The sequence below is a fragment of the Cherax quadricarinatus genome, chromosome 57, assembly GCF_038502225.1.
Source record: "Cherax quadricarinatus isolate ZL_2023a chromosome 57, ASM3850222v1, whole genome shotgun sequence".
Taxonomy (NCBI): domain Eukaryota; kingdom Metazoa; phylum Arthropoda; class Malacostraca; order Decapoda; family Parastacidae; genus Cherax; species Cherax quadricarinatus.
The window spans coordinates 10,163,737-10,183,003 of NC_091348.1; the positions used below are offsets into that span (position 1 = coordinate 10,163,737).

At 42.0% G+C, this 19,267-nt stretch overlaps 1 protein-coding gene across 5 annotated transcripts in view; it reads left to right on the top strand.

Moving 5' to 3' along the window:
• Nucleotides 1–19,267, top strand: part of Tmem63 (transmembrane protein 63) — a 249,443-nt gene that overhangs the window by 205,827 nt on the left and 24,349 nt on the right. Inside the window, exons 17-18 of one of the 5 annotated variants that reach the window (XR_011393591.1) lie at nt 296–350; nt 11,551–11,807. The exons of 3 other annotated variants lie outside the window; for them this stretch is intronic. Coding sequence is in view for 1 of the 2 variants with exons in the window: in XM_070097341.1 (XP_069953442.1) it covers nt 296–316 (21 nt within the window). In the remaining variant the exon portion in view is untranslated. The remainder of the gene's footprint in view (nt 1–295; nt 351–11,550; nt 11,808–19,267) is intronic. One more of the 5 variants, XM_070097341.1, reaches the window with a different exon arrangement.

Sequence of the window (19,267 nt, forward strand, 5' to 3'; positions counted from 1 at the left end):
AATATTTATTGAATATATCAACTTTTTTATCAGGTGTGTGTGTGTGTGTGTGTGTGTGTGTGTGTGTGTGTTGCCCAGCTACTGTAATGATAGGATATTGTTTGTGTGGACGAGTTTATGTATACCCTGACTGTGTTAATCAGTACTTCCTTGGCTTAAAGAAAAGATAAAAGCAAAGTTACCACAAGTTATGTACACTCTTGCTCTTTTAATTTCTCCTCATTTAAAAATCATAGTTTGCAAGTATTCAAAGTTTATAACAAGCTTTAAGCCAGTTTATAAATTCTTTTTTCAGCACCTTGATGACCTAGTTTAAAGAGACTTCCTCAAAAAATATAAATATTATGAAGGTAAACTCCAGCTGGGGATCCAGGTTTTTTTGGTAATTGTGTCCTGCTTAGCTTGGATTCTGGCTCTCTCTGCTAATGTATTTTGGGGTTTGTATTGCTGAGTCTTGTGCAAAAGTTGTGAATAGGCTTTGCTGCTGTAATTATCAAGCTGGTTTTTATACATAACATTTCATAAATTTGTGCCCTGAAATTTTTGCTCATTCTCTTCATACCATCCTAATAGGGAGGGGCCTTTTTCTCACAACTTAGCTCTTGGCTCTGCAATGTTTTTGGTCATTTTCAAATTTTATCATCTAATCAAGTATACAGTACAGTATATGAAATTGGTGGATTGCCAAATGCATCAACACTTTAGTCACGCATTCCTTGTGGATTAATGAAGCTGATTTTTTATGATAAGAGGTGTATAATATAAAATAAGGATGCATTATATAAGCATATTGTAGTAAATATTCTGCTCTATATACTAATTAAATTTGGCTTAATTCCCTTCAAAAGTAGTAGAAGTAGTTTTCTTTAGTTGATCACATAGCACTTGCAGTATATGGGGAAATTGAGGTATAGTAATTAGCCTTTCTTATACAGTACTATACTATTTATATATATATAAATTCGTATCATCATGTGTATTAAGCATTACAGTAACTAAATCGTAGATGTTGAAAATAAAGTACTACTGAGAAAAATTCTTCTCACATAAAAGAATGGAATAAGTTAAAGTTGAGGGAAATTTGGAATGCACAGATTACTTGGTCAATATGTAACTCTGGGATATGCATTTTTTCCATCTATTGTACTTGATAGTTTTGTGAATGATATATTGACTTGCATTATTTATTCATTGTAATCTGTATTTTTTGCACAAATAAATTATTGGTTATATCCATGCAGTGCATCAAAGACAACTATCACAATTCAGAAATTTCCTGAGAATTTTTTATTTTTATATATATGGTAGTTGTTATATAGTGTACATCAACCAGCTGCTTTTTGCTTATATTACTGTCAAAGAATATGTGGGTATTAGATCATTTTAAATTAGTGGTGATGATTGGTTCAAATATGTGGGAATTAGATCATTTTTAAATTAGCAGTGATGATTGGTTGAAACAAAATAAATCCTGTATATTCCATGCAGTTTTTTGAGAGATTCTGAAGAGAAGTAGCAAAGATTGGAAAACAAATTAGAGAGGGTATGTAAAACTAGGAAATCAAAAGTGAGCACAGGAAAGAGCAAGGTGATGAGAGTATCAAAATATCTAGATAATGAAAGGCTGGATATCAGATTGGAGAGAGGGAATATGGAGAAACTAAGATGTGCTGAGACATTTGGGAGTTGACTTATCGGTGGATGGTTCTCTAAAGAGATGAGGTGACCAATAAAATTGACGAAGGGAAACAAGTGAGTGGTGCATTGAGCCATCTGCGAAGACAAAGCACTTTATCCATAAAGGCAAAAAGGGGGATGTACCAGAGTAGTATAGTGGTACCAACATTGTTGTGTGGGTAGGAAGCATAGGTTTTAAATGTTTCAGTGAGGAGGAGGCTGGAGGCGGTGATGGTGTCGTGTTTGAGGGCAATGTGTGGTGTGAATATTATGCAGAGAATTCAGAGTTTGGAGATAAAGAGGTAGTGTGGTTTGACCATAATTATTATTCAGAGGACTGAGGAGGGGTGGTTGTTGCATTTTGGACAATTAGAGAGGGAGGAGGAAAACAGGATGACTAGGAGGGCATATAATAAATCTGGATTGGAGAGAAGGGAAGAAAGAGAGAGGTTGTCCTATGAAAGGTTGGAGAGAGGTGGGGGTAGGAGGTTTTGAGTGCTAGAGGCTTTGAATCCAACAGGATTGTGCGAATGTGTTAGATAAGAGTGAGCGGAAGTAAGTGTTTTTTGTGATTTGATGTGATGTTGGAATGTGAACTGGATAACATTTACAAAGGGATTCAAGAAACCAATTAGCTGGACTTGAGTCTTGGAGGTGAAGGTACAGTGCCTCCACTCTGAAGGAAGGGGTGGGGATGTTGCAATTTGGAGGGTCATCTGTTAGTATACAGGCAGGCTCCACTTGACAGCATTTTGCTAACACAGCAGTTTTCAGTTATACCCATTCTTCATTTATTCAGACTTCCTACAATAAATATATTTACCACTCAGTATAAGGTAAGGATGAAAATATTTTAAGGTAAATAATTTTTATTTTTTTTTTTTATTATCACACTGGCCGATTTCCACCAAGGCAGGGTGGCCCGAAAAAGAAAAACTTTCACCATCATTCACTCCATCACTGTCTTGCCAGAAGGGTGCTTTACACTACAGTTTTTAAACTGCAACATTAACACCCCTCCTTCAGAGTGCAGGCACTGTACTTCCCATCTCCAGGACTCAAGTCCGGCCTGCCGGTTTCCCTGAATCCCTTCATAAATGTTACTTTGCTCACACTCCAACAGCACGTCAAGTATTAAAAACCATTTGTCTCCATTCAGTCCTATCAAACACGCTCATGCATGCCTGCTGGAAGTCCAAGCCCCTCGCACACAAAACCTCCTTTACCCCCTCCCTCCAACCCTTCCTAGGCCGACCCCTACCCCGCCTTCCTTCCACTACAGACTGATACACTCTTGAAGTCATTCTGTTTCGCTCCATTCTCTCTACATGTCCGAACCACCTCAACAACCCTTCCTCAGCCCTCTGGACAACAGTTTTGGTAATCCCGCACCTCCTCCTAACTTCCAAACTATGAATTCTCTGCATTATATTCACACCACACATTGCCCTCAGACATGACATCTCCACTGCCTCCAGCCTTCTCCTCGCTGCAACATTCATCACCCACGCTTCACACCCATATAAGAGCGTTGGTAAAACTATACTCTCATACATTCCCCTCTTTGCCTCCAAGGACAAAGTTCTTTGTCTCCACAGACTCCTAAGTGCACCACTCACTCTTTTTCCCTCATCAATTCTATGATTCACCTCATCTTTCATAGACCCATCCGCTGACACGTCCACTCCCAAATATCTGAATACGTTCACCTCCTCCATACTCTCTCCCTCCAATCTGATATTCAATCTTTCATCACCTAATCTTTTTGTTATCCTCATAACCTTACTCTTTCCTGTATTCACCTTTAATTTTCTTCTTTTGCACACCCTACCAAATTCATCCACCAATCTCTGCAACTTCTCTTCAGAATCTCCCAAGAGCACAGTGTCATCAGCGAAGAGCAGCTGTGACAACTCCCACTTTGTGTGTGATTCTTTATCTTTTAACTCCACGCCTCTTGCCAAGACCCTCGCATTTACTTCTCTTACAACCCCATCTATAAATATATTAAACAACCACGGTGACATCACACCTCCTTGTCTAAGGCCTACTTTTACTGGGAAAAAAAATTCCCTCTTTCCTACATACTCTAACTTGAGCCTCACTATCCTCGTAAAAACTCTTCACTGCTTTCAGTAACCTACCTCCTACACCATACACTTGCAACATCTGCCACATTGCCCCCCTATCCACCCTGTCATACGCCTTTTCCAAATCCATAAATGCCACAAAGACCTCTTTAGCCTTATCTAAATACTGTTCACTTATATGTTTCACTGTAAACACCTGGTCCACACACCCCCTACCTTTCCTAAAGCCTCCTTGTTCATCTACTATCCTATTCTCCGTCTTACTCTTAATTCTTTCAATTATAACTCTACCATACACTTTACCAGGTACACTCAACAGACTTATCCCCCTATAATTTTTGCACTCTCTTTTATCCCCTTTGCCTTTATACAAAGGAACTATGCATGCTCTCTGCCAATCCCTAGGTACCTTACCCTCTTCCATACATTTATTAAATAATTGCACCAACCACTCCAAAACTATATCCCCACCTGCTTTTAACATTTCTATCTTTATCCCATCAATCCCAGCTGCCTTACCCCCTTTCATTTTACCTACTGCCTCACGAACTTCCCCCACACTCACAACTGGCTCTTCCTCACTCCTACAAGATGTTATTCCTTCTTGCCCTATACACGAAATCACAGCTTCCCTATCTTCATCAACATTTAACAATTCCTCAAAATATTCCCTCCATCTTCCCAATACCTCTAACTCTCCATTTAATAACTCTCCTCTCCTATTTTTAACTGACAAATCCATTTGTTCTCTAGGCTTTCTTAACTTGTTAATCTCACTCCAAAACTTTTTCTTATTTTCAACAAAATTTGTTGATAACATCTCACCCACTCTCTCATTTGCTCTCTTTTTACATTGCTTCACCACTCTCTTAACTTCTCTCTTTTTCTCCATATACTCTTCCCTCCTTGCATCACTTCTACTTTGTAAAAACTTCTCATATGCTAACTTTTTCTCCCTTACTACTCTCTTTACATCATCATTCCACCAATCGCTCCTCTTCCCTCCTGCACCCACTTTCCTGTAACCACAAACTTCTGCTGAACACTCTAACACTACATTTTTAAACCTACCCCATACCTCTTCGACCCCATTGCCTATGCTCTCATTAGCCCATCTATCCTCCAATAGCTGTTTATATCTTACCCTAACTGCCTCCTCTTTTAGTTTATAAACCTTCACCTCTCTCTTCCCTGATGCTTCTATTCTCCTTGTATCCCATCTACCTTTTACTCTCAGTGTAGCTACAACTAGAAAGTGATCTGATATATCTGTGGCCCCTCTATAAACATGTACATCCTGAAGTCTACTCAACAGTCTTTTATCTACCAATACATAATCCAACAAACTACTGTCATTTCGCCCTACATCATATCGTGTATACTTATTTATCCTCTTTTTCTTAAAATATGTATTACCTATAACTAAACCCCTTTCTATACAAAGTTCAATCAAAGGGCTCCCATTATCATTTACACCTGGCACCCCAAACTTACCTACCACACCCTCTCTAAAAGTTTCTCCTACTTTAGCATTCAAGTCCCCTACCACAATTACTCTCTCACTTGGTTCAAAGGCTCCTATACATTCACTTAACATCTCCCAAAATCTCTCTCTCTCCTCTGCATTCCTCTCTTCTCCAGGTGCATACACGCTTATTATGACCCACTTCTCGCATCCAACCTTTACTTTAATCCACATAATTCTTGAATTTACACATTCATATTCTCTTTTCTCCTTCCATAACTGATCATTTAACATTACTGCTACCCCTTCCTTTGCTCTAACTCTCTCAGATACTCCAGATTTAATCCCATTTATTTCCCCCCACTGAAACTCTCCTACCCCCTTCAGCTTTGTTTCGCTTAGGGCCAGGACATCCAACTTCTTTTCATTCATAACATCAGCAATCATCTGTTTCTTGTCATCCGCACTACATCCACGCACATTTAAGCAACCCAGTTTTATAAAGTTTTTCTTCTTCTCTTTTTTAGTAATTGTATACAGGAGAAGGGGTTACTAGCCCATTGCTCCCGGCATTTTAGTCGCCTCATACGACACGCATGGCTTACGGAGGAAAGATTCTTTTCCACCTCCCCATGGACAATAGAAGAAATAAAAAAGAACAAGAGCTATTTAGAAAAAGGAGAAAAACCTAGATGTATGTATATATATATATGCATGTGCGTGTCTGTGAAGTGTGACCAAAGTGTAAGTAGGAGTAGCAAGATATCCCTGTTATCTTAGCGTGTTTATGAGACAGAAAAAGAAACCAGCAATCCTACCATCATGCAAAACAGTTACAGGTTTTTGTTTCACAGTCATCTGGCAGGACGGTAGTACTTCCCTGGGTGGTTGCTGTCTACCAACCTACTACTAATGTGTCATGTATATGCATTTTTTAGGCCTAGCTATACTGCTCACTAATATATGATGGTGTAAATATGTTATCAGGCTTTTATAAACATTTGAAAGTGCAAAAAAAGCTATGATTCACTTCACAGCAATTTTTGCTTGACAGCAGTAGCCCAGGACCTAATCTGCTGTGTAAGTGGGGCCCTCCTGTACGTCTGGCAAGGCAGTGGTTGAGTAAATGTTGATGAATATGTTTTCCTCTTTTGAGTCACCCAACCTCACGTGTGAAATGGCCAGTGTATTAAAAATAAAAAAAAATCCATGCAAACATTATGTATGAGATAAATGAAAGAGTACAATGGGAATAAAGAACATAAAATATCTTCAAGCTTCTAAGTGCAGAAATTTTGAGAAAACTGATGGCAGCAGGGCTTACGTGCAAGATGGAACAAGTGTGGGAAAAAACGTTAAGTGAGCATTGTAAAAAACAAATGGAGGAGAAGGTAGAGAAGGTATGTGCAGAGAGCAGGGAACGAAAGAGACAGGGTGTGACTGCTGAGGCAGGGGAAAAATCATGGAAGATTGAGTCACCCAATCTCGGTATGAAATGGCCGGTGTATTAAAATAAAAAAATCCATGCAAACATTATGTATGAGATAAATGAAAGAGTACAGTGGGAATAAAAAACATAAAATATTTTCAAACTTTTAAGTGCAGAAATTTTAAGGCTTGGGATCTTTTGCTTTCATGTGTGGGTAAGAGTGCCTGTTTGTAGGAGCAAAGCTATGATGATCATGATGTCCAATCATGAGTATCATCACATTTGCTTCTGGCCCTGCCTCTCTGCTACCCACTGCTGTGTATGCTCCTGGCTGCATGAGCCCTATCATACCTATGCTTAATACTATGTATAGATCCTACTTCTACCACTTTGCTGTCTGGGTCATTCTATTTGTTGATTGCCCTAAAGCTAAAGGAGTATTTTGTAACATCCCTGTGACTCCCCACCTACCTGTTAATTCCTCTTGGTATTTTGTACACCTTAATCATGTTACCTTTAGTCCTTTTGTCTTCTGATGATGTCAGGTTTTAACTCCTCTAGCTTCTCCTCATAGCTCATGCCTCTAAGCTCCCAGACTATTCATATTACAAACCTTTTCATTTTTTCCAGCTTTACAGTCTTTATCAAATGTGGGTTTCGTACTTGTGCTGCATACTCTGAGTTAGGTTTGACATATGCCATGTACAAGGTCATGAATGCCTTCTTGTGTTTGCTACAGTGGTTATTTAGTTGATATGTGCCAAAGGTGATATACTAGGGACTATGGTCACTCTAAGGTCCTTATTATTCAGGGATGTTTATGCCTTTGTCCCCCAAGCGCTTGCTTTACTGTTCAGTCATGTGCATTTTCATTTCTGTAGTTCAGTAAGAACTATGCTTGATGTCCTGTCTTCACTGTTTAATTCCAGTATTTTGACATTCTATTTGTGAAACAACTTTCTTGTATCCTATTGGCATCACTTTTTCTCAGCTGAAATTGTTGGATATTGATGGTGCTAAGGCATCTTTATCTATTTCATTATATTCTATTTTATTATAGCATTTTTTTTATAACTTGTATTCTTTAAAGACTGAGAACCACTTTATAGCTTGCTTTTGTTTCTATTTTATCTGCATTTGGATTGAGGTATTTCCACCACACTGCCACTGCATATTCCATTATTTTGGCCAAACGTGTGTTGAACAGCTCATTCATTATTTTGCTGTACAGCTTATCTGAATGCCATTTAGAAGTTTGCTATGTAACCTGAATTTCTCAAGATTGTATTTATGTGATTTTCCTGTTGCACACTTTTGTCTATAATTTACTGCTAAATGACCCTCTCTATCTGGCACGTTCAATACATATTTTATCACAATCTGTTTTCCTTATTTAGCCTGTTAATTTTTCCTCCCATTTCCATTACTGTACAGGGCATTTGTTTCCATTAAAATCCGTAATCCTTTCAATTCTCTATTTGCTCAATTTATCCTAGTGTTCTTGTAGGTATTCCTGGTAATTTTCACTTCTTGTGCTCAGGATTTTGCATCATCTGCAGACCTATTTGGATAGTTTTTATTATCTGATGTGTCATTTACTGTGTGCGAATTATAGACATGGAGGCAAGCATTATTTTATGTGGAACCTTCCTAGTGACATTTTTCCCATGAGAATATTTTGTTTTTAAACTAAAAATTTCTTATTCAATGTAATACTGTTTTTTTGTTACTCTTCCTGTGCTTTGTAGTATCCTGAGTTTGTCTTTTGTGAGCATGTTAGGAGTGAGTGGAGACAAATGGTTTTTAGGATTTGATGAGCTCTTGGAGTGTGAGCAAGGTAACATTTTGTGAAGGGATTCAGGAAAACCATTTAACAAGACTTGAGTCCTTGAGGTGGAAAGTGCAGCTTTAAAAAAAAAAATGCAGGGTTATCAAGAGGCCACATAGAAGAAGCCCACAAACCCAGTGACAGTCATTGTTTGGCATAAAAAGAAGAGATTATGCGAATGCATTATTTATTTATTTTTTTTTTAACATGTCAACCATTTCCCACTGAGGCAGGGTGACCCAAAAAGAAAAAAAAAACTTTCATCATCATTCAACACTCACCATCACTCATACATAATCACTGTCTTTACAGAGGTACCAAGATATGACAGTTCAGATATCCCTCCAAACTGCCAATATCCCAAACCCCTCCTTTAAAGTGCAGGCATTGTACTTCCCATTTCCAGGACTCAAGTCCAGCTAACCGGTTTCCCAGAATCCCTTCACAAAATATTACCCTGCTCACACTCCAACAGTTCATTTGTCTCCATTCACTCCTATCTAACACGCTCACGTATGCTTGTTGGAAGTCCAAGCCCCTCACCCACAAAACCTCATTTACCCCTTCCCTCTAACCTTTTTGATGACATCCCCTACCCCGCCATCCTTTCCCTACAGATTTATATGCTCTCCAAGTCATTCTACTTAGTTCCATTCTCTCTAAATGACCAAACCATCTCAACAACCCCTCTTCAGCCCTCTGACTAATACTTTTAGTAACTCCACACCACCTCCTAATTTCCACACTACGAATTCTCTGCATAATATTTACACCACACATTGCCCTTAGACAGGACATCTCCACTGTCTCTAGCTGCCTCCTCACTGCAGCATTTACAACCCATGCTTCACACCCATTTAAGAGTATTGGCACCACTATACTCTCATACATTTCCTTCTTTGCCTCCATGGATAACATTTTTTTGTCTCCACAGATACCTCAATGCACCACTCTCTTTTTTTCCTTCAACAGTTCTGTGGTTAACCTCATCTTTCATAAACTCATCTGCTGACAAGTCAACTCCCAAATATTTGAAAACATTCACTTCTTCCATACTCCCTCTCTCCAATGTGATATCCAATTTTTCCTTATTTAAATCGTTTGATACCCTCATCACCTTACTCTTATCTATGTTCACTTTCAACTTTCTACCTTTACACATCCAAACTCATCCACTAACCTTTGCAACTTTTTTTTTAGTCTCCCAAAAGCACAGTATCTTCAGCAAAAAGTAACTGTGTCAATTTGCATTTTGTATTTGATTCCCATAAATTTAATCACATCCTTCTCCCCAAAACCCTAGCATTTACTTCTTTTACAACCCCATCTATAAATATATTAAACAACCATGGTGACATTACACATCCCTGTCTAAGACCTACTTTTACTGGGAAGTAGTCTCCATCTCTCCTGTACACCCTAACTTGAGCCTCACTATCCTCATAAACACTCTACAGCATTTAGTAACTTACTGCTTACTCCATATACTTGCAACATCTGCCACATTGCTCCCCTATCCATTCTATCATATGCCTTTTGTAAATCCTTAAATTCAGTGAAAACTTCCCTACCTTTATCTAAATACTGTTCACATATATGCTTCAGTGTAAACACCTACACATCCCCTACCCATTCTAAAGCCTCCTTACTCATCTGCAATCCTGCTCTCTGTCTTACCTATAATTCTTTCACTTATAACCCTACCATACACTTTACCTGGTATACTCAGTAAACTTATTTTCCTATAATTTTTACAATCTGTTTTGTCCCCCTTCCCTTCATATAAAGAAACTATACACACACACTGCCAATCCCTAGGTACTTTCCCCTCTCATACATTTATTAAACAAAATACCAACCACTCTAACACACTATCCCCCCCCCTTCCCTGCTTTTAACATTTCTGTCATGATCCCGTCCATTCCATCTGCTTTACCCCCTTTCATTTTTCATAATGCCTCACGCACCTCCCCCACACTCACGTCCTGCTCTTCATTCCTAAAAGATGTTATATCTTCCCTTTGTTCATCGACATTTAAAAGTTCCTCAAAATATTCCTGTCATCTACCCAATACCTTCAGCTCCCCATCTCCTAACTCCCCTACTCTGTTTTTATCTGACAAATCCATTCGTTCCCTAGGCTTTCTTAACCTGCAGCGAGGAGGTGGTTGGAGGCAGTGGAGATGTCCTGTCTAAGGGCAATGTGTAGTGTAAATGTTATGCAGAAAATTCGGAGCATGGAAATTAGGAGAAGGTGTGGAGTTAATAAAAGTATTAGTCAGAGGGCTGAAGAGGGGTTGTTGGGGTGGTTTGGTCATTTAGAGAGAATGGATCAAAGTAGAATGACATGGAGAGTGTACAAATCTGTAGGAGAAGGAAGGTGGGGTAGGGGTCGTCCTCGAAAATGTTGGAGGGAGAGGGTAAAGGTTTTGTGGGCGAAAGGCTTGGACTTCCAGTAAGCATGCGCGAGTGTGTTCGATAGGAGTGAATGGAGACGAATCGTATTTGGGACCTGACGAGCTGTTGGAGTGTGAGCAGGGTAATATTTAGTGAAGGGATTCAGGGAAATCGGTTATTTTTATATAACCGGACTTGAGTCCTGGAAATGGGAAGTACAATGCCTGCACTCTGAAGGAGGGGTTCGGGATATTGGCGGTTTGGAGGGATATGTTGTGTATCTTTATACATATATGCTTCTAAACTGTTGTATTCTGGGCACCTCTGCAAAAACAGTGATTATGTGTGAGTGAGGTGAAAGTATTGAATTATGATGAAAGTATTTTCTTTTTGGGGATTTTCTGTCTTTGTGGGTCACCCTGCCTCGGTGGGAGACGGCCGACTTGTTAAAAAAAAAAATACAAGGAAAATGTGCTTTACAGAGATAAGTCTTATGAGTCTGCTGTATGCTCCCATGGTGCCTCTTCTGTTTGAAAAATCTCTGTGAGACTAAACCCTTTTGTTTCCTTGGGGGCATAGCCCATGGACTGAATACTGATAAGTGATGACCTGATTACCCTCAAAATGTGAAAATTGTAGATAATTTACACTTGGTTATTGTCAGAGATGGTGATGCATGTAATGTAATGGACAGAGCCTCTTAGACACCAATACCTCTGAGTGTCCAGAATGTACTCACAAACAATCAAGATGGACTTCCAACATCGGCAGAAGGCCTCAAGTTGAGCTGGATCAAGAACCCCCAGACAGCACATCTGGCACCTTTGGAAGTTTCAATTGAAGGAGCTTGGCCCATCATACATTGTAATAACCAAAGAGGGTGTCTTCAAATGCCTCCCATTCACATAGGAACACCAAGTAGTAAGTTTAAAAAGACAGGAAGACCCCTTACTGCCCATTCCAGAAGGCCAGAGTTCAGAACCCAGTTCAGGGAAGAAAAAGTGACTTGCAGATCTAATGAAATGCAGTGATACCTCGAGTTATGAACTGAAATCGCTCCAGAAGGCTGTTCGAGTGCTGATACCAAACAATTTGTTCCAATAAGAATAACATAAATTAGATTAGTTCATTTCAGACCCCCAAAAATACACATACAAAAGCACTTACAAAAATAAACTTACATAATTGTTCGAGTTGGGAGCTGTTCGAAACTCGAGGTACCACTGCATTACAAAGAAAAACAAAACTGTGACTATACCCTGTTCTACTATGTAGGCTGTGAGGCATATAATGCCAGACCTTAATCAACAAAAACTGGCCTTCCCAGAACTAATAAAAGATGCTCTACAGCACATAATGAAAGTTTTTTTTTTTTTTTTGCTTAATTTAATGACAAAACTTACAGGCAAAAAAAAAAAAAGAAAAAAAAAGTGTGGCAGTCACTGAAGTTTTTGTGCATTGCTGCTTTGAGAAAAAAATAGTGCTATATATACCAATCATGAAACTATGAAAGATGTATCAGCATTTTTCTCTTGATACAAGGAGGCACTAAGGCAGCTAAAACATTCCACAACTGGGCACAAATAACTCATACAGCACTTAAGTTTACAGTAGAACAAAGCCCAAATGACCTTGAATTCTTAGATGTCATTGAATATCTTGACAAAAATAAATACAAAAGCCTACTACAAGATATCACATTTTCACTTTTTTTTTTTTTTTTTGGTACTCCTCTCACTCAGATGCCTTCAGGAAATCAGTGCTTTTCTCCATAAGTTTATGAATTGAAATTAATATCCAGGAAAGACCTCATCCTTCATAAATCTATCTGCATCTCCCATAAGCACAGTATCATCAGCAAAAAAATAACTGTCAATTCCCATTTTATATCCTCTTCAAGGGGGGCTCCTTGGCGTGGTGAAGAGGCTCTTGGTCTGAGGAATTAGACCTATTGGTCTTCTTCCTCAGACCGAACCTAATTACCCCCCAATCTCCCCTCCCCTATCCCATCCTCCCCATCCTCCCCTTTTTCCTTTCCTCCTCCTCCTCCCCACCCCTCCCTTTTGCCCTTCCTCTTTTTGTCCTTTGGGATTTCTCCCACAAGCGCGCTAGTTCTTAGGTAGGGGAAAGGATACCGGGGTCCATCCCATTCTGTTGAGGTTCTTAGCGGTGTCGTAGTTTGCTGTGGAATCTGGATCGCCTGGGGATGTCCCAATCCCTCTCCGGTATCCCGGAGTAGCTTTGGGTGTCTTTCGGGCGACGAGTGTATCTCTGGAAGCCACCTTTCGGATTCCGGGGGTGGTGGCCGAAGGAGGTATGCTTTGTGGCGGATATCCGGCCGCCCTCTCTTTTGTCCACCGAGGTAGCTCGGCAGATGTGAGGTTGCTATCCCGGATTGTTAGTTTACTAGCATGATGGGTAGGGTATGGCACGGGTTCCATGCTGCATCTGCGCTACTTGCGGTGCTGAGGTCCTCTTGGGCACGGAGGGAGATTTCTGGCCCTTTCATTCCTCCTAGGAACTATCCCTCCCCGGTCCCCCCTTTTTTTATTCTTTTTTTTATTTTTATTTTCTTTTCTTCTTTCTTTTTTTTTTCTTAAAAACAAAAAGAAAGAAGTAACCTAACCATGGCAGCCCTAGTCCATGAACCTGGTACCCCCGGGCCCCTTCTTGATACCGCACCCCGGTCTGACCCCGCCTCGTCTTTGGACCACTCTTCAGACATTCCTCATGCCTCTGTACCTATTGCCGGTGCTGTCTCCTCACCCACTTCAGGTACTGAGGCCTCGACTGACTCCTTCGATTTATCGGACCTTCGCTCTCCTCTGACTATGCTTCCGGCCTCTCCCTCTACGGTGCGGCAATTTTCAAATCGCCGACCCGTTCCACGTCGGACCAACTCTGGTCCCACGCCTAAACGCCAACGACAATTACCTGCTGATGATACTTCTCCACCTTCTCGTTCTTCTCAGAAACGATCGACACGTCCTTCACTACCTTTCCACGCTCAGTTTCAGACTGAACAATGGACTAAATTCTTCACTTTATGACCAACTTCCTCTACTGCCTATCTTTCTGACCATAGTATTGGCAAGGCACTCCTACGCCATGTTGGTAAAGATATTTCTTTTCATGCTCTTAAGAGCAGTACGCGCATCATTACCGTACAGAATGCTATCCAGGCTCATGAGCTCTCTCGTCTTTCCCATATCGATACTGTTCCTGTCACTCTTGAAAAACATCATTCCCTCAATTCTTGTAGTGGTACCGTCATTCTGCCCCATACCATAGTTCAACAAAATTTCCAGACATGTGGCACTGACATTCTTGAACAGCTGGAACTCCAAGATCTCCCAATCCTCAAGGTAGACACTTACGTTCTTCCTGCCCGTGGGCGGAGACGATACCCTAGCAATGTGGCTCGTTTAACTTTTGACAGCTGACAACTCCCATCCTCAGTTTATTTAGCAGGACATCGGTTACAAGTTCGAAAGGTGATCCCTACACCACAACAGTGTAGAAATTGCTGGCGATTTAGCCATCCAGCGAAATATTGCAGATCTATCCTCGAATGCCCAGTCTGTGGTGCCGATGACCATTCTAATACGTCTTGCAATCGATCTCCCTCTTGCCTTAACTGTCATGAGGCTCACCCTTCGTACTCTCGCCGTTGTCAAGTCTATTTAAACGAGCGGGAAATCCGTTACCTCAAAGAGACGGAAGGTCTCCCTTATGCCATGGCAGTTTCTCATCTCCGCCTCCAAGGGAGACTCCCACGTGTTTCTTATTCCCGTGTTTCAAAACGTCCCCCCACTTCTGGTATCCCATCTTCTACACCCACCTCTGTGGTTACCTCTCCCATAGTCACTCCTGTATCTAATCCTTTTGCTGTCCTCGGCTCAGACGTCCCTACTTCAACGCCTCAGTCTAATCTCGCTTCTTCGAGTTCTCTCTCACAAGCCTCAGTATCGACGAGACCTCGTACGACACCTCCTCCCAATCGTCCCTCTACTTCTCAAAAGTCAAAAAAAGGTCCGTTAACACCTCCTACCCATCTTCCACCTCCTCATTTTATCCTCCCTGTCTCTGTCCCTGGTTCTTCCCCTCTCACTGGCTCAGTTACAAGTGTAGAGGTTCACCCTCCTTCTCGTACTGTACCTTCCTCCCCTGTTCCCTCCCAAGTTTCTTCCTCTTCTGCCACCTCCCAGGTTCCTGCCTCTTCTGTCCCCTGCCACGCTTCTCCAGTTTCCTCCACCCTTTCGCCCCCCCCTACCTTGGTACAGTTCCAATCTTTACTCATCCTCCCCCTACCATTCCCAATATTGTCTCCCATACGACATCTCTGAATTCCGAAACACTTGAAGCAATCTCTGAATATATTGCAGAGACCAAACCATCAATGGACACTGATCCACCTTCCGCTTTTTCTCTCTCCTCTGCTCCATCTGCGCAACTCCTTTCTTCACAGCGCACCGTTCCTTCGCTGCTTGAACGTTTTCCACTGCCTCCGCATGTGGACTTTTCTAACCCCTCTAGTCCGTAGGAACCCTTACCTGCGGATTTCAAGTATCTTTATCATTGCCAATCATGGCCTATTTACAGTGGAATATACGCGGCCTCAGGAGTAATCGGGGTGAGCTTCAGATGTTACTCTCCCAGTTTGCCCCTGTTGGTGTTTGCTTACAGGAACCAAAATTACACTCTGCTGTTATTTCTCACATCTCAGGCTATAATTTATTGTATTCTTCAGATCCTTTTCCTGATGGGGCCTTTAATGAAAGTGCCCTTCTTCTACCCACTGATGTTCCGTACCATCAGCTATTTGTTCATACTTCGCTGCATTACACAGCAGCCCGTATCCACTTACATAGGTGGTATGCGCTCTGTTCTTTATATCTCTCTCCTTCTCGGGCATTATCTATTCCGGATTTTGCCTTCCTTGTTTCGTCATTACCGCCACCGATTCTGTTACTTGGTGATTTTAATGCCCACAATTTCCTCTGGGGGGGGGTCTCACTGTGATTCCCGTGGAATTCAGTTAGAGGCTTTTCTTGCCACCCACCCCCTCCATGTTTTAAATACGGGTACTCACACCCATTTTGATCCTCGGACTCATACTCTCTCTTGCATCGATCTCTCAGTCTGCTCTTCCTCCGCCGCATTAGCCTTCACTTGGTCTGTTCTCCCGGACTTACATGACAGTGATCATTTCCCAATCATTCTTACTTCCCCTTCATATTCGCCACCTCTTCGCACCCCACGCTGGCAATTTAATCGGGCAAATTGGAACCTTTACTCACACCTAACTGTTTTTAAAGAGGTTCCTTCTTCGTCCTCCATCGATGAGCTTTTACACCTCTTCTTGTCCTCCGTTTTCACCGCAGCTTCTCATTCTATACCCCAAACTTCGGGCAGGCATTCTCAGAAATGCGTGCCTTGGTGGTCTCCTGCTTGTGCTCGTGCAGTACGTTTTAAACTCGCTGCATGGGGCAGGTACCGGTACAATAGAACCACAGAGCGACTCCTTGATTTTAAACAGAAGCGTGCGATCGCTCGCCGTGTCATCCGTGATGCTAAACGCACTTGCTGGCGAGATTATGTCTCCACCATCACCTCTGCTTCCTCTATGAGTGCAGTCTGGAAAAAAGTACGAAAACTGAGTGGTAAATATTCTCCTGACCCGGCTCCTGTTCTGCGGGTTGCCGGTGTTGTTATAGCAAACCCACTAGATGCTGCCAATGAAATTGGCAATCATCTGGTCCGTATTTCTCAGGGACTCCATCTATGCCCCTCATTTCTTTCCTCAAAGTCTGCCAGAGAGTTAGCACCCTTGGACTTTTCTTCTCTCAGAGAAGAACAGTTTAATGTGCCTTTTACACTTCAAGAACTGGAGGCAACACTCTCAGCTTGTCGATCATCGGCAGCTGGGCCCGACGACATTCATATTCGTATGCTACAACATTTGCATCAGTCAGCCCTTGAAGTCCTATTACGCCTTTACAATCTTATTTGGTCACAAGGAGTTCTTCCACAGCTGTGGAAGTCCGCCATTGTTCTCCCTTTCTGCAAACCAGGCACTACGGGACATGAAACCTCCCACTATCGTCCCATTGCTCTTACCAGTGCAGTTTGCAAAGTAATGGAACGCCTAGTAAATAGACGTTTAGTGTGGTATTTAGAGACACACAACAGTCTCTCCACTCATCAGTATGGCTTTCGTAAGGGACGTTCTACCATAGACCCCTTACTACGCTTGGATACGTATGTTCGTAATGCCTTTGCGAATAACCACTCAGTTATTGCCATATTTTTTGACCTTGAGAAGGCATATGACACAACTTGGAGGTATAATATTTTAGCCCAAGCCCACTCCTTAGGCCTTCGAGGCAATCTACCATCCTTCCTTAAGAACTTTTTAACTGACAGGCATTTCCGTGCTCGGGTTAATAATGTGCTCTCCCCGGACTTTACCCAAGCTGAAGGTGTCCCCCAGGGATGTGTTCTGAGCACAACACTTTTTCTCCTTGCTATTAATGATTTGGCCTCTAGTCTTCCATCAAATATTTGGTCATCACTCTATGTTGATGACTTCGCTATTGCCTGTGCAGGCGCTGACTGTCACCTCATTACAGTTTCTCTCCAACATGCAGTCAACAGTGTTTCCAATTGGGCCACCACACGTGGGTTTAAATTTTCCAGCACTAAAACCCACCAAATCACTTTCACTAGACGCTCTGTCATCTCCGATCATCCTTTGTACCTCTATGGCTCCCGTATCCCTGAACGTGATACAGTCAAGTTTCTGGGCCTCCTCTTTGATCGTAGGTTATCCTGGAAACCTCACATTACCTCTCTGAAGGCAACTTGTCACAGCCGGCTGAACCTTCTTAAAACCCTTGCTCATCTTTCATGGGGAGCTGATCGTCGAACCCTCCTTCGCCTACATTCCACCCTTATTTTATCGAAACTTGATTATGGTGACCAGATCTATTCAGCGGCATCTCCTGCTACTCTCTCTAGCCTTAACCCCATTCATCACCAAGGATTATGTTTATACCTTGGTGCTTTTCGCTCTTCCCCTCTCGAGAGCCTCTATGCAGAAGCGAACGTTCCATCCTTATCCGATCGCCGTGATGCCCATTGCCTGTGCTACTATGTACGCTCTCATGATCTCCACAATCCTTCCATTTATAGAATGGTCACTGATATTAGTAGACATTCTTTATTTGTTCGCCGCCCCTGTTTACTCCGTCCCTTCTCTCTTCGCCTTCATTCGCTCTTGTCTTCTCTTCAACTACCACCTTTCTATGTACATGTAGCATCTCACTTTTCCCTACCCCCCTGGGAAATTCCAGCTGTTCGAGTCTGTTCTTTCTCCCTCCCTTGCTCGAAAGCCCAACTGTCTACAGTCGCTTCCCGCTCTCTTTTTCTTGACCACTTTCACTCTCATTCTCATGCCATTGCTGTGTACACAGATGGCTCTAAGTCTTCTGACGGCGTAGGATTCGCAGCAGTGTTTCCGGACAGCGTCGTACAAGGGCATTTACTATCTTCGGCTAGTATTTTTACTGCTGAATTATATGCCATACTTACAGCACTTACCCGTATTGCATCTATGCCTGTGTCATCATTTGTGGTTGTCTCAGACTCCCTTAGTGCTTTACAGGCTATACAAAAATTTGATACACCTCACCCCTTAGTCCTCCGTATCCAACTTTGGCTACGCCGCATCTTTACCATGCATAAAGATATTGTTTTTTGTTGGGTCCCTGGTCATGTTGACGTACAGGGCAATGAACAGGCAGACACTGCTGCGCGGTCAGCAGTACATGACCTACCAGTTTCTTATAGAGGTATTCCATTTACGGACTATTTTGCTGCAATATCTTCCCACCTTCACACCCGTTGGCAACAACGTTGGTCTACTATGCTCGGCAACAAACTTCAATCTATTAAACCGAGTATAGGTTACTGACCGTCTTCTTATCACAAGTGTCGAGGTTGGGAGACTACTCTCTCCCGTCTTCGCATTGGCCATTCTCGTCTTACTCATGGATATCTCATGGAGAGGCGCCTTGCTCCTCTCTGTGAGAATTGCCAAGCTCCATTATCAGTCAGCCACATTCTGTTGGACTGCCCACTTTATCAACGAGCACGCAGAATTTACCTCTGTCGTCGTCTTCGCTCCGCTGCTCTCTCTTTACCTTCCCTTCTCGCTGATGGACCCACCTTTCATCCGGACTCTCTCATTGACTTTTTGACAACAACTGACTGACTTCACAAATTCTGATACCTTCAGCCCTTTCTACTTCAATCTCTTGCTACCCTCTACCCCCGTACTATCCCCTGCCCCGCTGTTTTCTGTAACCTGCTGATCATCC